General features: G+C 34.7%; 1 protein-coding gene across 5 annotated transcripts in view; it reads left to right on the top strand.

Moving 5' to 3' along the window:
• The window catches only part of ATR (ATR serine/threonine kinase), a 108,901-nt gene that overhangs the window by 76,198 nt on the left and 13,273 nt on the right, over positions 1 to 19,430 (top strand). For 3 of the 5 annotated variants that reach the window (XM_008507753.2, XM_008507767.2, XM_070576256.1), the window contains exons 31-41: positions 55 to 146; positions 385 to 562; positions 1,760 to 1,939; positions 2,367 to 2,526; positions 4,430 to 4,609; positions 8,980 to 9,122; positions 12,076 to 12,173; positions 12,718 to 12,950; positions 14,145 to 14,279; positions 15,820 to 16,020; positions 17,640 to 17,783. In XM_008507753.2, the coding sequence (XP_008505975.1) occupies positions 55 to 146; positions 385 to 562; positions 1,760 to 1,939; positions 2,367 to 2,526; positions 4,430 to 4,609; positions 8,980 to 9,122; positions 12,076 to 12,173; positions 12,718 to 12,950; positions 14,145 to 14,279; positions 15,820 to 16,020; positions 17,640 to 17,783 (1,744 nt within the window). The remainder of the gene's footprint in view (positions 1 to 54; positions 147 to 384; positions 563 to 1,759; positions 1,940 to 2,366; positions 2,527 to 4,429; positions 4,610 to 8,979; positions 9,123 to 12,075; positions 12,174 to 12,717; positions 12,951 to 14,144; positions 14,280 to 15,819; positions 16,021 to 17,639; positions 17,784 to 19,430) is intronic. The other 2 variants (XR_011527196.1, XR_011527195.1) reach the window with 1 other exon arrangement.

Raw genomic sequence — 19,430 nt, 5'->3', positions numbered from 1 at the left:
CCACTTTAAATTAAAATAAATAAAAGCTTAGTTGATATGGGTTTCTTTTAATAGGTCTGAATGGACAGATGAGTTAAACACATACAGAGTGGAAGCAGCTTGGAAATTGTCACAGTGGGATTTGGTGGAAAACTATTTGGCAGCAGGTAAAGTTACTTCTTAAAATATAAGCAGTTTTAATATGCAATAAAAAGTCACACTTAAGTAGTTAAGCAACATTCATAATTAATCTCTCAGCTTATTTTATGATTGCCTTGTTCAGTTGTTCAAAGTAGAATGAAACTATCTGTTCAGTATTTCTGCTGACCGTATTGCCAAATGAAATAAAGCTTGATCTTGGACCCAGCTACCATAGCATTCCTTGACTCTTAATTTGTTTTTCAGATGGGAAATCCACAACATGGAGCGTCAGACTGGGACAGCTATTATTATCAGCCAAAAAAAGAGATGCCACAGCTTTTTATGACACATTGAAACTAGTGAGAGCAGAACAAATTGTACCTCTTTCAGCTGCAAGCTTTGAAAGAGGCTCTTACCAACGAGGATATGAATATATTGTGAGGTATTGAAATTTCCATTTATATATTCCTGGTTCATAAGTGTCATTTGACAGGCTTGGAATTTTTTGATTAGTAAATAACTAATGGTATGTTTGGTGTCATGCATAGCTACTCAGAATGGCTTTTTCATTCTTTTACCTCACAATTAGCCTATAATTTTATAAAAGTGTTTTAACATATGTCCTTTTAATTGGAAAGGTAATTATGACTTCTAAAAAATAACAAAAATATCATATATTTGTCCTATTGTTAAGTCATAGTTTATTTTCTACACAACTAACCTAAATAATCTAGACATCTACTGTGCCAGGCACATTGGTGCTTAGTACTTGTTAGTTCCCTTTCTTCTCATTTAGAAATGCATTTGACATCTTGCCTCCCTCAAATCCCCCAAAAAAATACAGGCATTACCATTACTAGAAAGGAATATTAAGTTTTAGAGATAAGGAAGAAAATGATGGAAAACATTTTAGGTGTGTTCATTCACCTGAAGAAAATAATAAAAGTTGTAATTGAGCTATAATAAGTTAAAAAGGTAAGTAAGTAATTTTTTTTTAAGTTAGAAGAATTTACTATATTTTTTATCAGCCCATTCGGTAATAGCTTAATGAGACCAGAGATTGGACCACTGAGATTTATTCTGTTCTGTAGCTACTCAGCTGCATCCTTGAACACTGAATCATAGACACTGACAACTATACATGGGGAAGAAGCTAGTGTGGATGTATCATGAGTGTTTCCATCACTCTTAGGAAAAAAAAATTAAAATTGTAGTCATGTCACAATTTTTTACTGACATCTGCTATGCCAGACCCTCATACAGTAGCACCAGCAATATATGCAAATATTTATGTTGATTTATAATGAATCCATATTTTCTTTTCATATAAATGATAAAGTTTAATTTTCATACATTTGAATTTAGTTTTATGTACCCTTCTCCAATTTAATTAATAGGAATTTGGGGATCATAGCAAAGCATTAAATATTTAAATCAACATAAATTGCAATTTTTTTATACCCGATTTGAAAAGGTGTAAGCATGACAGTTTATATACCAAGAATGTACATTGGTTAAAGTTCTTCCAAAGAAAACGGCACATTTCAGATTCTTCATGGCTAAAAATCCATGCTTTATGTATCAGATTAATAAGGCTGAATATGATAACATTTTTAACATAGGTTCTATCTGTCTTCAGATTACACATGTTGTGTGAGTTGGAGCATAGCATCAAACCACTTTTTCAACAGTGTCCAGGTGACAGTTCTCAAGAAGATTCTCTAAACTGGGTAGCTCGACTAGAAATGACCCAGAATTCCTACAGAGCCAAGGAGCCCATTTTGGCTCTCCGGAGAGCTTTATTAAGCCTCAACAAAAGGTATTTCACAGTTTATTTTTCATGTCAGTTGTCATGAATTTAGTATTATATTTGCATATTATTTGCGAGTATTTATTTTTCATAATTTTCCCTCTGAATATGTATTTTTCTATTTTCGGTTGTCAAGACTACACTATGTAGTTGAAATGAACCTAGAACTTAAGAATTACTTTCATATGCTATGTCTTTTTAATGTTAAAAACATATCTGGGGGCAGTACAGATATAATAAGGTCTTCATAGACTTGTAATCAATAAAAATGGAGCACTCTAAGAAAACTAAAGTTAGTCTTTTAACAAATTCATCTTCTTTGATTCCTTTGAAATAGTATATTGAGAAGGTTCCATGTTGGGAAGAGATATTTTAACGAAGTTGTTGAATACACTTAAAAATGCTCTTTACTCCCTGTTTTGTCACATTTCTTTAGACCAGATTACAATGAAATGGTTGGAGAATGCTGGCTACAGAGTGCCAGAGTAGCTAGAAAGGCTGGTCACCACCAGACAGCCTACAATGCTCTCCTTAATGCTGGAGAATCACGACTTGCTGAACTCTATGTGGAAAGGGCAAAGTGGCTGTGGTCCAAGGTACTGGCCAAGCGAATTTCATCATATATTTATTTTGTCATGGATTATGTACTTCCTACAAAGGCCTGACTGCGAGACAATCCCTAATCTAAATTCAGAACCTTCTTTTTCTGTCATCTTTCTTCATCATTTGTCTACCATAATCTGGAAAATAACTGTTCCCTCTATCCTGAAGACCACAAATATGTTTCCATTTCAAGACCAAAAGTACCCTTCTTTCAGGTTTCATGTGTCTTCATTGGTTTTTTTTGAGGAAAGTGACCAATTTTTACTTTGTTTTTGCCTTCTATATGTATATAGGGTGCATGTAGTAAGCACTCAAAAATATTTGTTAAACGAGTATAACAGTATCTTTAGTTAGATACTTGGCAGATAATTAATTTTGTGTGGACTTGCCAGTATTACTGTCAAGATTCACTTCTAATCTAGCCTGTCAGGAAGGGCTTAGCATCAGAACAAAAGTCCCCAGCAATTCTCAAATTAAAGCTACAGTAATGAGAAAGGAGCTTTTTAAAATCTGAATTATTTGCAAAGCTTATGCCCCAGATTTAAATGGCTGTTACTTACATATCTCCTCATGCTTGCCACCAGTCTAGAGTTAGTAATAGGCATAGCATATTCTCAAATTGACACTTAGCAACTACAGTTGGTGCCATCTGTGATTGCACCAACTTTTGGTGGCTGAGAAAGGACGGGGAAGGAGATGTTTCCTGGACGGGAGGTAAAAGTAATCATTCAGCGTGCGTTAGTCGGTACCCGGTCATTTTCTGAGCTAGCGCTAGTCTGTGTATTGTAATACCTAAATTCAGTGTGTTAAAAATGCAGTTCGTCATCTAATATTCAATACCTGTTTCTCCTCCCATGTTCTTCACTTTTCTAAGTAGAACTCTCACATTCTTTCATCTAAGACAAATCTGGGCATCATCTTAAACTTCCTGTCCCTCACTTTTGACATCCAGTTGGAGATTAAATATACCTTAGAAATACCTTTTGAATCCTCTCCCTTGTACTTCTCTCTGCTGCTTTCATTGATGCTGGTAGTATTTACAGCCTCTAACAATATTAACAACCTTTTTTGGGTCTCACCACTTCTCTGTGTACATTACTGCAGTCTGTGATCGTTCTAAAATGCACGTTGAATCTTGTTGCTCTTCTCATTAAAATCCTTCAGAATATTCTTCATGTCTTTAGGATTAAATCTGAACTCTAGAAAGTACACAAGGCCCTTTCTGCTCAAGTCCTACCCTACCTCTTCAGTTTCATTTGTCACTATCCCACAAATCCTTTAGGGCTTCAGCTAAAACCAAACTACTTGCATTTCTCCCAATTAAAAGTATTATTCCTTCTACCAAGAATGTTCTTCACTGAATTCTCTGCCAGGAAAATTTCTATTCATTTTTTAAGACCTAATTCAGATTTTCCTCATTTGCTAACCTTTCCTGACTCCTGGTCTCCTCCATTTTCCTGTATTTTCAGGTAGATTTAGGTGACTCCCTTCTCTTTCCTCCATAAAACACGTGTATATTCCTCTATTAATAGCACTTAGTACGTTGTGTTGTTATTTTACATAGTCTATTTCATCACTTGACTATGAACTTTTTTAAGCCAGAGATTTTGATTTATTCATGTTTCTTGATCACTAATCATCTACGTTTATCTTCAGTGCTCTGTATACTTTGATTGAATGAGTAAATAAATGAATGAATTTGAGAGTTCTACATGAAATGGACTCTTGCTTCCTTTTTAGGATTTTACTTTCATAGGAGGGAAATGAGAGGTAAACATTACAAATAGATTTATACATAAAATATCTAATGAATTTTAAATCTTAATTTTATTTGTTTTTCAGAAAATTGAAATAGTTCTTAAATTAAAAGGCTTGTTGTTGCCTTTTTTCTCTTAGGGTGATGTTCATCAGGCACTAATTGTTCTTCAAAAGGGTGTTGAATTATGTTTTTCTGAAAATAAAACCCCAACTGAGAGTAAGAACATGTTAATCCATGGTCGAGCTATGCTACTAGTAGGCCGATTTATGGAAGAAACAGCCAACTTTGAAAGCAATGCAGTTATGAAAAAATATAAGGCAAGTATATGTTTAATGCAGTTTCAGTTAGAAACTCACTCTTTTTTTTAATTTCAAAAATGGATAAAATGATTTTAAAGGCCATGTGGAAGAACACATGTATAAAGATAGCCAGGAAACTTTTTTGGACAATTTAGTGAGCATAACATAAATGTATAGCTGGAAGAATTATCATAAATACACTCATGAAACCAGCACCCAGGTCAAGTAGGATTTTATTAGCTCTGTACAACCCACCGTATCACCCTCCTCCTCAAAGTTTACCACATCCTAGCCCGAAAATTTTTGAATAAACACAATGTATACCTTTGTTACTTGGTATTAAACTTTACATAGATGGGGTTATAAGAGAGATACTTCTCAGTATCTTCACACCATAAACAAAAATAAACTTGGGGTAGATTGTAGTTCTAACTGTGAAAGGCAAAATAATAAAGTTCTCAAAATATAATATAGGAGAGTATGTTCAAGCCAAGAGGTGAGTCAGGGCTTTCTTAAACAGATCAAAAATACCAACCTTAAAAGAAGTGTTTGAGGGCAGGCCTTGTGGCCAAGTGGTTAAGTTCACATGCTCTACTTCGGCATCCCAGGGTTTCGCTGGATCGGATCCTGGGCACAGACCTAGCACCACTCATCAAGCCATGCTGAGGCAGCGTCCCACATAGTAGAACTCAAAGGACCTACAATTAGAATATACAACTATGTACTGGGGGGCTTTGGGGAGAAGAAGAGGGAAAAAAAGATTGGCAACAGATGCTAACTCTGGTGCCAGTCTTTAAAAAAAATAAGAAATGGTTGATAAATTTGACTAAATTAAAATTATAAAGTTCTGTTCATCAAAAGATACTATGAAGAATATAGAGGCAAGCCACAGATGACAAGATAATTGCAATACATAAATGATAACAGGCTTACATCCAGAATATGATAAGAACTCTTAAAAGTCAATAAGAACTCTTAAAAGGCAATAAGAAAAATAAATTAAATTTTAAAATTGGATAGAAGGGGGCCAGCCCTGTGGAGCAGCGGTTAAGTTCACACGTTCTGCTTTGGCAGCCTGGGGTCTACTAGTTCGGATCCCGGGTGCAGACATGGCACCACTCATCAAGCCATGCTGTGTTAGGCGTCCCACATATAAAATAGAGGAAGGTGGGCATGGATGTTAGCTCAGGGCCAGTCTTCCTCAGAAAAAAGAGGAGGATTGGCAGCAGATGTTAGCTCAGGGCTGATCTTCCTTAAAAAAATTAAATAAAATAAAATTGGATAGAAGACTTCATTGAAGTAAATATATAAATGACCCCAAAAAAGACAAAAGAAAACATGTTCCATGTACTAGACAGGGATAGATGAAAATTAAAAGCATTATGAGGTAATACTGTATATCTACCAGAATGGCTAAAATTTAAAAGATAGACAATTCCAAATGTTACAAAGTCTCTAGAGCATTTAGACTCTCATACAGTGCTGTTGGAAGTATAAATTGGTACAATCATTTTGGAAAACAGTTTGGCAGTTTCTTTTTTTTTTAAAGATTTTATTTTTCCTTTTTCTCCCCAAAGCCCCCCGGTACATAGTTGTATATTTTTAGTTGTGGGTCCTTCTAGTTGTAGCATGTGAGACGCCACCTCAGCATGGCCTGATGAGTGGTGCCATGTCCACGCCCAGGATCCGAACTGGCCAAACCCTGGGCTGCCAAAGCGGAGCACTCGAACTTAACCACTCAGCCACGGGGCCGGCCCCAGCAGTTTCTATTAAAGGTGATAATACTATGACCCGGCCACTTTACCAATACTCAACATGTTTCCATAGGACATGTACATAAATATACCAACATTGTTTGTAGATTGTAAACTTGAAGTAACTCAAATGTCAATCAGTTATAGAATAAATTGTAGCATATTTTTATAATGGAATACTGTATATAGCAATGAAAACCAACAAACCAAAATTATATGCAACAGTTTGGACTGATCTCATGAACATAATGCTGAATGAAAAAAGCCAGATACAAAATAATACATGTGGTATGATTCCATTTATATAAAGTTCAAAAATGGGTGAAACAAAATTATTGTATTAGAACTGGAGATAGTGGTTGTCTTAGTACATTTGGGCTGCTATAACAAACTTACCATATTCTGCTTGGCTTAAACAACAAACATTTCTTACAGTTCTTGAGGCTGGGAAGTCCGAGATCGGGGTGCTTGGGGACTCAGTGTCTGATGAGGGTCTGCTTCCTGGTCCATAGACTGCAATCTTCTCATTATAACCTCACTTGGCAGAAAGGGTGAGGGAGCTCTCTGGGGTCTTTTTTTACAAGGGCACTAATCCCATTCATGAGGGCTCCACCCTCATGACCTAATCACCTCCCAAAGGCCCCATCTCCAAATACCATCACACTGGAGATTAGGTCTCAACATAGGAATTTTGTGGAGAAGGGGGACAATGACACAAACATTCAGTCTCTAGTAGTGATTATTTTGGGGGAAAAGGAATGGAGTAGTGATTGGGAAGGTGAATGAGGGGATCGTGTTTCTGGAGTTGTTGTATGGGTATGATCACTTTGTGGTAATTGATGGAGCTGTACATATAAGATTTATATATTTTTCTGTATGTAAAGTTTATTTTCCAAAATTTTTAAAACCAGAAAGGAAGGAAGGAGGGAGAGAGGAAGGAAGGAACATGGAAAGATGATAAAACCAGATTGAAAAATATCTTTTTGAAAGAAATTTTAATTAGTATTTTCCTTCATTCACTTTGCATCTATGACTAAATGGGAGAGGCACACTACCAGCTTCACACCTGTGGCTGTTTAGGCGTGTGAATCCACCATCTCTTCTACTCATCTAGTCATGCCATTCTCTCCTCTATCCGCAGGCAGGTTTGCATCTGTAGGGTATCAGGATTAGATTCAGAGGAAACTCAAGATCTCATTTAAGGTTCCTTGTCTAAATTGTGTTCTCAAACTTGATTAGATAAGAATGGAACTTCAGGGGCCGGCTCCCTGGCCAAGTGGTTAAGTTCGAGCACTGTGCTTCGGTGGTCCAGAGTTCGGATCCTAGGCGCGGACATGGCACCGCTTGTCAGGCCACGTTGAGGCGGCGTCCCACATCCCACAACTAGAAGGACCTGCAACTAAGATATACAACTGTGTACAGGGTGGGGTTTGGGGAGATAAAGCAGGAAAAAAAAAAAAAAGATTGGCAACAGTTGTTAGCCCAGGTGCCAATCCTTAAAAAAAAAAGGAAGATTGGCAACAGTTGTTAGCCCAGGTGCCAATCTTTAAAAAGAAAAAAAAGAATGGAACTTCATTTTTTTAAAAAAACTTTTTCAGTCAGCCATTCTATGTATTTTTTCCATCACATTTAAAATAATATTATTACAAAATTAGTGGGGTAGGCCCAATGACATAGTGGTTAAGCCCAGGGTTTGCAGGTTCGGATCTCGGGTGCGGACCTGTACACTGCTCATCGAGCCGTGCTGTGGCAGCAGTACACACACAAGCTAGAGGAAGACTGGAACAGTTGTTAGCTCAGGGCCAATCTTCCTCACACACACACAAATTAGTAAACCACACAAATAGTTAAAGGGCAGGGAAGGGGAGAGGAAATGACAAAGGAGACTGAGTAGGAGTGGGCCAGAAAGAAAAATTTTGAAAGATTGTGACCCCATGGAAGCCAAGGGAAGAAAGGTTTCAAGGAGGAAATGGCGTGGACAACAGAAACAGATGCTGAAGAGAGTTCAGATGAGCTCAGAATTGGAAAATATCTCTTGGATTTAAGGTGCTGCTTTAGGGGAGTGGTGATGACTGAAGCCAGAAAGAAATAGGTTTGAAGAATGAATGAGAGGTGGAGAATTCTTTTTAGAAGCCTGATTATGAATGAGTTGAAAGAGAGGGCAGTAACCTGTGAGAGATCTTAGAGAAAAATAAGATATCTAATTATTTTAAACTGTATTTTTATGCTTTTAAAGTCCTATCCTCTTCAGAGATTTGATATTACGTCTCCTTTCTTTGAGGATTTTTTTTAACGAAAACATACATAAACACACATACATAAAATAATTTAATCAATCTGAAAATTGTTTTGATGTATCATATAAAGTGGCGATGTAAATGGAGTTTTCTTTCCCTATAGCTAAGTATCATGAACTGTTGTCCACTGGACAACCGCCAGAACCGACCATCCATCCTGCAAAAGCCTTTGTAAGAAAGTAGCTATTATTTATTCTCATCCAAGAGAGTCAGTCTCCCTTTCACTTTGCTCTGCCTAGATATGGGTCTCATACTTTTGATCCCTAGTCATCTATTCATATTTCACTTCCCAGCATAGCGTGGGGTTTTCTTAGTGAGTATCCTGTGTTTTTTACAGGATGTGACCTTGTTCCTGCCAGAGTGGGAGGATGGGCATTTCTACCTTGCCAAGTACTATGACAAATTGATGCCCATGGTCACAGACAACAAAATGGAAAAGCAAGGTGATCTCATTCGGTATATAGTCCTTCATTTCGGAAGGTGAGTGTAAGAACTGCATGTTTGCTGATTAAATATGTCAAGGTGACTGTTGATATTGAACTGTTATCACAAATCTTTGCAAGTTCAGGATGTTTTTTACTTTAGCACTGATTCAGCCTATCACTTTAGATGAGATGTAATTTTTTATTACAATTTTTTTCTTTTTAAAAATAACTATTTCAGTGGAATAAGTAATATAAGCATATATTTTTTTAAAAATTCAGTAGTACCAAGAGTATACAGTGAGATGAAAATTACGTGTTCTTCCTGTTCCAGACCCTTGTCGTTTGAGTCTCCTCCCTAGAATTCCAGAAGATCATAAATCTAATATATTTAATGGTTGTGTTTAATTGCCAATGGAATGTTTCCTTCCAGCCCATTCTGCCAAGAAGTAGTGTGTATGAAAATGGTTTTAACATTAGATTTGTAGAAAGAGCTTATCTCTTAAATTAGATAATAGGTAAAATGTAACAATTTTATATATGTAACAATTTTATATATATAAAATATAACAATATTTATATATGAGTAAAATATAACAATTTTATGTAGCATATATTTTATATATACTATAGGCAAATAGTATGTTGTCTCATGCCTACTGTTTATGTTTTCACAAATTATTAATTCCTAAGAAGTAATAATGACATTCCACTTATTCTTCTTCCCGTATTCATGTACCATTGCTTTACAGTGAAGGATAACTTACTTCAGAGCAATAAGTCTATTTAAAGTTGCTGTTAGGTATTTTGACTTCTCAGTTCAGTATTCTCAGGAATCAAAGCAATATTTGTTTATCATTGGTGTTAGGATGGCAAGATTTGGCCAAGCATTTCTTCCGAAAATGAAATTCAAGTTTTATAAAATCCAAACTAAATTTTCTTTATTAATGATTATCAATGGCTTGTTATTGAGGTAGAATGCCCTGTGTATTAACATTTTGAAGTGAAAGCATAGGCAGAAGACAGTTATTAAATGCAGTTTTCTTTTTTAAAATGAGTAATAACTTTCATTTGCTCTGTAGTCTTAGCATATGTCATGTGCATTGGTATATAGAATTTATTTAATACATTTCTGCTAAAACAAGGAGTTATTTAGAGTCCTTGATGTGTATAAAACTGTTAGGTATAGTGTGAGATTTTTAAAAGTACAGTTTAGGAAAGTAAGGCTATTTTAGAATATATCCGCTGTATTTAAAATAAAACATTTGGATGCTTAAAGGAGTAAACTTAGCCATTGAGACTTACTTATCCTCTGAGTGATTCAACTACTGTGTTATTACTGATTAAGTGTCAGTGTTTGCCTTCAAGGAGCTACAGTCCAATTAGATAGAGAAACTGTAAATACACAGGACGTTTCAATAATGGTACATAATAGAATGTGTGATCAGATATCAAAGTAAATGGTATAAATATCAGAAAGATCTTTTTTGGTACTACCAAGCTACCAAAAATGAACCAAACGTGTCCAAAAGTCATGGATTTTGGGCAAATCTGAAGTCAAAACTCAAGCCACTGGCTTCATGATTTCAAAAGTATACATCTTTGTACTGCATTGCTACAGAAGTCTGGTAGACCTCATGAAAAGGTAGGATTTGGAAGATAATTAAATTCAAAAAGGAGAGGACATTACTAATTTTTCACAGATTTGGCAGAGAAACAGAGTTGAGTGGTTTGTTCGGAGGATAGTAAGGAAATTGGACTTGATGAAAGATGTATGCTGGTGAGTAGCAAGAGACCAAGATTGGAAAGTTAGAAAGAACAAGATTGTGAATATTTGAATCCCAGGCAAAGTTGTTCATATAGCCTTGATCTATAGGTACTTGATGCCTGTTTTTGAACAGGGGGAGATCATGGTAAAGTTAGAATTTTAGGAATGTTAGTCTGGCATTTATTGAAGGGAAGAAATCTGGAATTAGGGTGAGTAAGTTATTATAATTTCCCAGAAATGGAGTGATTGAGCCTGACCTAGACTTATGGCCATGGAATGCAAGTAAAGGCACAGATCCTCAGGACAATTTGAAAGAAGTGTTGACAAGACTCTGACTAGGTCACAACTTGTATTATTTTTGGTATAGGCAATATAGAGCTTGGTGAGGAACATAGTAAGAAAAAAAAAGGAGAGAGAGGAGTTGAAGCTGCTAGGAAAAAATACGATACCATAGTTTTTGTCAGAAAACTATATTTTACTCAAGTAGTAGTTTAAAGTCTTTACATTTTAATTCATATAACATAAAAAAGAATACTCCTGTAGTCACCTCTTATCCTCAGGGGATATGTTTCAAGACCCCCAGTAGATGCCTGAAAATGCGGATGGTACCAAACCCTATATATACTATGTTTTTTCCTATACGTACATACCTGTGATAAAGTTTAATTTATCAGTTAGGCACAGTAAGAAATTAACAACAATAGCTAATAATAAAATAGAACAGTTATAACAATATACTCTAATAAAAGTTACCATAGATCTTAGCAACCTCAACATAATTTTTTTTCTTATTAATTCTAGAACCTTTACCTTTTCACTTAAAGGAAATACTTCACACTTTCTCTTTGGCGTATCTGAATTGCCAGCATCTCTACTCTTGCCCTTGAGACCATTATTAAGTAAAATAAGGGTTCCTTGAACACAAGCACTGTGATACCCTGACAGTCAATGTGATAACCCAAATGGCTACTAAGTGACTAATGGCAGGTAACATATACAGCATAGATACACCAGACAAAGGGATGATTTACATCCTGGTTGGGACAGAGCGGGATGGCACGAAATTTCATCACACTACTCAGACTAGCCTGCAGTTTAAAACTTATGAATTGCTTATTTCTGGAATTTTCCATTAAATATTTTTAGACCACGGTTGACCTCAGGTAACTGTAACCACGGAAAGCGAAACTTCAGATAAGGGGGGACTACTGTATGTTAATAGTATCTTTCTGTGTAATTGCAGATCTCTGCAGTACGGAAATCAATTTATATATCAATCTATGCCACGAATGTTATCACTATGGCTTGATTTTGGTGCTAAGGCGTACGAATGGGAAAAAGGTATAATTTTGTATGTGATAATTTTAAGGAACTAAGAAGGTTTATAATTTGAGTATAAAGTCAGATTTGGCTTGACAGTCTAACATTAAAAGCTAGGAATGAATTTGACAATTAAAATTTTATAAAAGCGTGAGCAAGAAACTAAATGTTAAGAAGAAGGGAAAGTATAAACATAGACTTTTTAAGTAGTTACAGCTCAGGGCCTATAAGTGAAAATCTGCTCATTCCTTGATGAACCTAACATGTATTGAAAGATATTAGTTTAAGCCAAATAACTTTCCATAAAAATTACAGTGGATTGTGGCTTGTTCTGTTTGTTTCTAGTGAAAATTTAAAGCCCTTGAGTTTCTCAATGGCCCTAAGTATGTTTTCCCACTTGGACAAAGAAAACTATCTTTTCACAAATTGGCAAATTATCTAGCTTTGAAAATAGGAATAACGTATATCTTAAAGCTGTTTTTAGGACAAAATTTTTCTTCTGTGAAGTGAACTGATAGACTATGTTGTTCTTTACTATTTTTTTAACTTTGATTTTTTTCTCCAGCTAGCCGCTCTGATCGTGTACAAATGAGAAATGATTTAGCTAAAATAAACAAAGTTATCACAGAGCACACAAATCACTTAGCTCCATATCAGTTTTTGACTGCTTTTTCACAATTGATCTCCCGAATATGTCATTCTCATGATGAAGTTTTTGTTGTCTTGATGGAAATTATAGCCAAAGTATTTCTGGCCTATCCTCAACAAGCAATGTGGATGATGACAGCTGTGTCAAAGGTAATACATTAATCACAACAGTGTCATTTTCCATTTTATATGGCATTGATAATTTAATGCTAATATGCAGATACAAGTTCCAAGGTTTCACTCTTATATTAGATGTGTAGCAAAACATAAATTTTAAATACTTAAAAAAGAGAAATTATAACATTATGTCTCTTTTAAAATTCAGAAATATTTACCATATTAAAGGAAGTGACTAGTATGTTTAAGATCAATGAATTCAGCATGAGTTTTCTTTATGAAAACTAGTAAACTGTTAGTGCTTGGTGTAAAACAGTAACCTGTTTTTTCCAAGTGTTTAATCCAAAGTACTTGAACTATTAATACTAGAAAAATATTATTGCATTAATGGGAATTTACAAGCTGGTAAATATATTTAATTAACAAATATTTTAGAGGATTTAGAAAATATACAGAGATATAAAAAAGATTAAAATTCTCTCTACTATTCATTAATTTCTTTTTTTTGAGGAAGATTAGCCCTGAGCTAACATCCACTGCCAATCCTCCTCTTTTTGTTGAGGAAGAATGGCCGTGAGCTAAGATCCATGCCCATCTTCCTCTTTACTTTATATGTGGGACATCTGTCACAGCGTGGCTTGATCATCAGCGCATAGGTCCGCGCCTGAGATCTGAACTGGCGAACCCCAGGCCGCTGAAGTGGAGCGTGTGAACTTAACTGATATGCCACCAGGCTGGCCCCCATTCATTAATACTTTGATATATTTTTGTACGTTACTGTTCTATGCATATTTTAACCCTAATTTGGATTACACAGACATGTAATTTCATATTTTCCGCTTACGATTATCATGTTATTAAATATTCCGTGAAGACACAATTGTAATAATTATATAAAATTTTATAGTAGTTAGCCATCTAAAATTTATTTAACTATTGCTGTTCATTAAGGTTCTTTCCATTTCTTTGCTGTTGTAATACATCTAGACACATCTATATTCTCATTTCTGATGATTTCTTCAGGGTAGATCCTAAGAGGGGAATTCATCAGATCATAGGATAGCAGCATTTTTATGACTATTGGTAGTATTGCCAAATTGATTTCTAGAAAATTTGTATCAGTGTAAACTCTCGTCATGAATACTTAAGTTGATTTTTGTCAATCAAAAGTTTTGTTGTCTCTTAAAAATCTTTTATAAAATTCCATTTAACTTTTTTTTGTGACAGTCTTCTTATCCCATGCGTGTGAACAGATGCAAGGAAATTCTAAACAAAGCTATTCATATGAAGAAATCCTTAGAAAAGTTTGTCGGAGATGCAACTCGCCTAACAGATAAGCTTCTAGAATTGTGCAATAAACCGGTACTCTCGTAAATCTTACTACTTATAGACCAGTGTTGGATAATTTTATACAAAACTTTATATGATTTTAGCTGGTTTTCTTTCATTTGATTAATGAAAATAAAATTCTAACATATGTTGGTATACATGTATATCAAAAGTTATCAAATTGTATCCTTTAAATATGTGCAGTTTATCTTAATAAACCTGTTTTTTAAATTTCTAACATACGTCCCTCTCTGAAATCCTCTAAATTTCTAAAAGTTTTTCGTAATATAAATTCTTCTGAGAGTATATTATACATATTAATTACAAATAATTTTAAGTAGAAGATATTAAATAAGCCTTAAAAATGTAAGTCTATAAAACACTCATTTAAAGTTGTCTCTGTGATTGTTTTCTGTCATATCTTTAAACTTTTAAAACTTATGTACATTAGCCTACATACATGAGAGGAAAGAATTTTGGAGTTTTTGTTTTCTTTCTTTCGGTACATATTTCATTTCCTACCAGGGGGCAAGCACTGTGCTGAGGGAAACAAAGATGAATAAGACATGTTCTCCTGCCTTCAAGCGCTCATAGTCTCCTAGGGAGCTAAGCAAATGGTTATCATCTGTGTAATAACCACTTTTTTCAGTAGACTTATGGCTAGAATAGGGACATACAAGAGTAATCTACTGTTTTACCTAGGGAATTAGAGGGAACAAAGCCATAAAGAATGTGTGGGAAAGGTAAAAGTGGGGATGAGGTAGCGATAAGGAGGGAGAGGGAGACTCTTTATAAGGTAAATAGCTAGATTTCACTTTGCACATATTCACTCTATTAACTGTCTACAGATGAGAAAATACAGAGTATCCTGCTTCTCACCTTCCCTTCATCAAAAAAATCTTGAAAGAGTAATCTGTTTTTGGTATCTGCATTAATCCCATTTCACCTCTGATGCAGTTGACATTATCAGTGACAGTATTAAGATAATGGCCAACGTTTATTAAACACTGGCACTTTTCTAAGTGATTTACATGTACAAGTTTCCAGTTCTTCATCTAAACCTTTTTGGCTAGCTACATGTAGGAATTCAAAGTTTGTCAGATTTTTAAAGGTAATACAGTCCATATACTTTATATTAATACCACTGAGAGTCATCTGGTAGAGTATCCTGTAATCAGATACGTAATTATTTCTGCAGTGAAACATATTAATCTTCGCACCAAGGGAAAAGTTCAGGTATTTTGCTGCCAAATGAGATGTGGTATAAAAAACAAGTTTGATTTACAGAGCTCTTTGGAGTTTGTAATGTCTGATAATAAATTGTAGGCCCCTATTATCTCCTTTAGTCATTTAACAGTCCTATGATGTAGGTCCTATTACTGACGAGGTAACAGAGCACAGAGGGATTAAGGTGAGATGAGGTATAAAAATACTTAGAAAACTACAGATAGCTAAACCATTGTAATTAAGATATAGTAGAAGGGAAATTTTTGTTTTGGGCAAAATTAAGGGTTAATGGTTCTGTAAATCAAGGTAAACAGAGAAATTAAAATGTACTGTTTTTTCTCCCCAGGTGGATGGAAGTAGTTCCACATTAAGCATGAGCACTCACTTTAAAATGCTTAAAAAGCTGGTAGAAGAAGCAACATTTAGTGAAATCCTCATTCCTTTACAATCAGTCATGATACCTACTCTTCCGTCAATTCCGGGTGCCCATGCTAACCATGATCCATTTCCTGGGCACTGGGCTTATATTGCAAGCTTTGATGATACGGTAAACTTCAGTTTTACATAACTGTAATTACGTTTTTAAAATTTAGTTAAGTTAAAATTTTAAAATTAAGTTCAAAAGTGTTTTTCTCAGAGACTAAGTGAATTTTATTTGCAAAGAAAAAAATAATTGGAAATATGGAAAAGTAAAACTCTTATACTCCTGGGACAAAATTAAGTGACAAAAATCCCATGTTCTGCCACAACTAGAAGGACCCACAACTAAGAATATACAACTATGTACTGGGGGGCTTTGGGGAGAAAAAGCAAAAAAAATAAAATCTTTAAAAAAAAATTGCACCTTAAAAATAATAGAGTTTAGGAAAACAGACCAGTCCAATGCATCTTTGTAATCAAAGCACCAAAAAAAAAAAGAGAAAAAAAAAATAAGGACTTGTCCCTGGAGAGCTAATTCAGATGGCCCAGGTGGATAGCTCAGCATTGCTTAAAGCTGCCGTCATGGATATTAAAAATAAGCAAAAAAAAAAAAGAAAAATCCCATGTTCAGCCTACTATTTTGATTTTTCAGAAGATCATATTGTTGTAGCATGACTGTAATCTTGATTTTCTTTACAATTTGATTTTTCCCTATTCTTCTTTTGTCCTACAAATGGAGAACAAAATGTAACTTTTTGTTTGTATTTTGGGAGGAAGTGAAATTCAGTTAGGACAAGCTTGATTCTTGATTTTGAAGTATGATATATGACTATTTTAAAGAAATGGTAATAGAGCACTTCTAAGTAAATACTTTTCAAAACTCTATATTCCAATACTTCCATGGCTGAAAACGTTTGTTTAACTGCTTCAGAGCCAGTTACAAAACCAATGAAATCATTCTTATTACTTATCGTCGTGCTTTGTTTTTTTGTTGTTGTTGTTATTGTTGCTTTTGAGGAAGATTGGCTCTGAGCTAACTACTGCCAATCCTCCTCTTTTTGCTGAGGAAGACTGGCCCTGAGCTAACATCCATGCCCATTTTCCTCTACTTTATGCATGGGACACCTACCACAGCATGGTGTTTGCAAAGTGGTGCCATGTCTGCACCTGGGATCTGAACAGGTGAACCCCGGCCCGCCAAGAAGCGGAACATGCGCACTTAACCGCTGTGCCACTGGGCCAGCCCCCATGCTTTGTTTTTAACTTAAGAATAGTATTCAGCTTATTTACTCACCTCATCAGGTAGACTTGATTTTGGAGGAGTTTTTTTCAAAAATCAAGTTACCTTCAATTGATAAACATTTCTTACCATTAAAAACATTTAAAAACAGTGTTTCAGGCTCTGAAAAAGGGTACTAAAAAACTGTTTCAAAAATCTTTTAAACATTATGACTGCTTTAAGGGGCTGCCTAAATTTGGATGTGTATGTACTTATATTGCTGATAAAATAATCCTTTACTTCATAGCCGTCCCTAATGGGTGAAAATGTGTCTATACTCATGGGCAACCATTCTTATCATAGATAATTAAGATAAAAGAAGTTGTTAAAATAAAAAATTTGCTGCATAATGTGGGCTATTATATTATTTTTCTTTTTATTATGTTATGTAACACAGCATTTATATCATATATAGAAATTTAAACAAAGAATTTTTTACCTTAATTTGTATATAACTTATCTTTTAGGTGGAAATTCTTGCTTCTCTTCAGAAACCAAAGAAGATCTCTTTAAAAGGATCAGATGGAAAGTTCTACATCATGATGTGTAAGCCAAAAGATGATCTGAGAAAGGATTGTAGACTAATGGAATTCAATTCCTTGATTAATAAGGTTTGGAGATGGTTTGCTTTTATTTTAGAATTACTATCACTGTGATATGGGTTTTTCAGTATGCAAATAGATCGCTCTTAAAAAGGAGGGTGAAAGAGGTAAAAGGGCACGTGTGTACAATAATGGATGGCAATTAGACTTTGAGTAGTAAACACGACGTAGTCTATTCAGAAATCAAAATATAATAATGTATACCTGAGCTTACATAATGTAAAAGAAAAAAGAGGGAATGAAATGTACCACCTTTCATTTCATTTTCAGTTAATTTTGGAGGGGAGGATAAAATATGCATAACATAAAATTTACCAACTTAACCATTTTTAACTGCCCACTTCAGTTAAGTGGCATTAAGTACAGTCACATTGTTGTGCAACCATCACCACCATCACTCTCCAGAACTTTTTCATCTTCCCACACTGAAACTCTGTATCCATTAAACAATAACTCCCTATTCCCCATGCCCCCAGGCTATGGTAACCACCATTCTGCTTTCTCTCTCTATAAATTTGACTACTCTAGATAGCTCGTATAAGTGCCACATTTTGTTTATCCATTCACCCATCACTGGACACTTGAGTTGCTTCCACCTTTTGGGTATCGTGAATAATGCTGCTATGAACAGAGGTATACAAATATCTATTCAGGTCCTTGCTTTCAGTCTTTTGAGTATGTACCCAGAAGTGGAATGCTGGTTTCACTTAATTTTTTAAAAATAAGATACTTTTAGCATGTTGAAAAAAATGTATAAGACATATTAAAGAGGTAAAATGTTTTTATTTAATGTTTACATTATCTATAATATACTTTTTCTATCAGATTTATTTATATTTTTTGTTTTAGTTCTAGAAAAAAATTAGGTTCTATGTTTACCAACATGCTGTTTAAAGGTGATCATTAGTAATTTTTTCATTTCTATTGGTAAGTGCTTGATTTTTACCAGAGATGCTCTGAGAAATTTCATTAAATGGTTATTATAAATGTATGGGCTTAGGTATTTTGAATTATTCTGTAGCCAGGTATTTATAAATGCCTGGGATCTGTTTTTTCCATTGGTGAAAATTAAACCATATTGTGGAAAGATGAAACCTTACTATTTTTCTGTAAGCTTTTTGTCCCTTCTTTCCATCCCCTCCCCACATTTCACTGGTACCTCTATTATTAGCAGGAAAAGTTATGGACCTTTAACATAGAAAAGATATAGCAGCAGATGAGTTCATTTTTTAAAAAAGGACAATTATGATTTACACTTAGTTTAACTAAAAAAAATTAAAAAATTAATACCACATTAAAAACCCATTTCAAAGGCAATGTGAAGGGAAGGAATATTTTTTATTTAAAACATTGTTTCATAAATGGTAACTTAATTTACTGACTCTTAAATCAGTAGTATGTTCGTCCCGAAGCTCCCTGAGTGTTTTTCTGGTTGGGAGTATGAAATGGCCTGGCTTTTATTTATAAATTTATCTTAATTAGCTTTGTTACTGATTAAGTATTTCATTACTGTTCCCCCACATTAACGTGGTCAAATAAAATAGCCTGATGGTGAAAAACTACAGTCTTACTATGCTAGTCTAGAAAGCCACATACTGATTTTTACATGTGATTCTCATGCCATATTGTTTTGTTCACATTTATGTAGCATACTTA

The sequence above is a fragment of the Equus przewalskii genome, chromosome 15 (genome assembly GCF_037783145.1).
Source record: "Equus przewalskii isolate Varuska chromosome 15, EquPr2, whole genome shotgun sequence".
Classification (NCBI taxonomy): domain Eukaryota; kingdom Metazoa; phylum Chordata; class Mammalia; order Perissodactyla; family Equidae; genus Equus; species Equus przewalskii.
The sequence above is the reverse complement of the archived record's forward strand: the minus strand, read 5'-3'. Positions and strand labels throughout refer to the sequence as shown.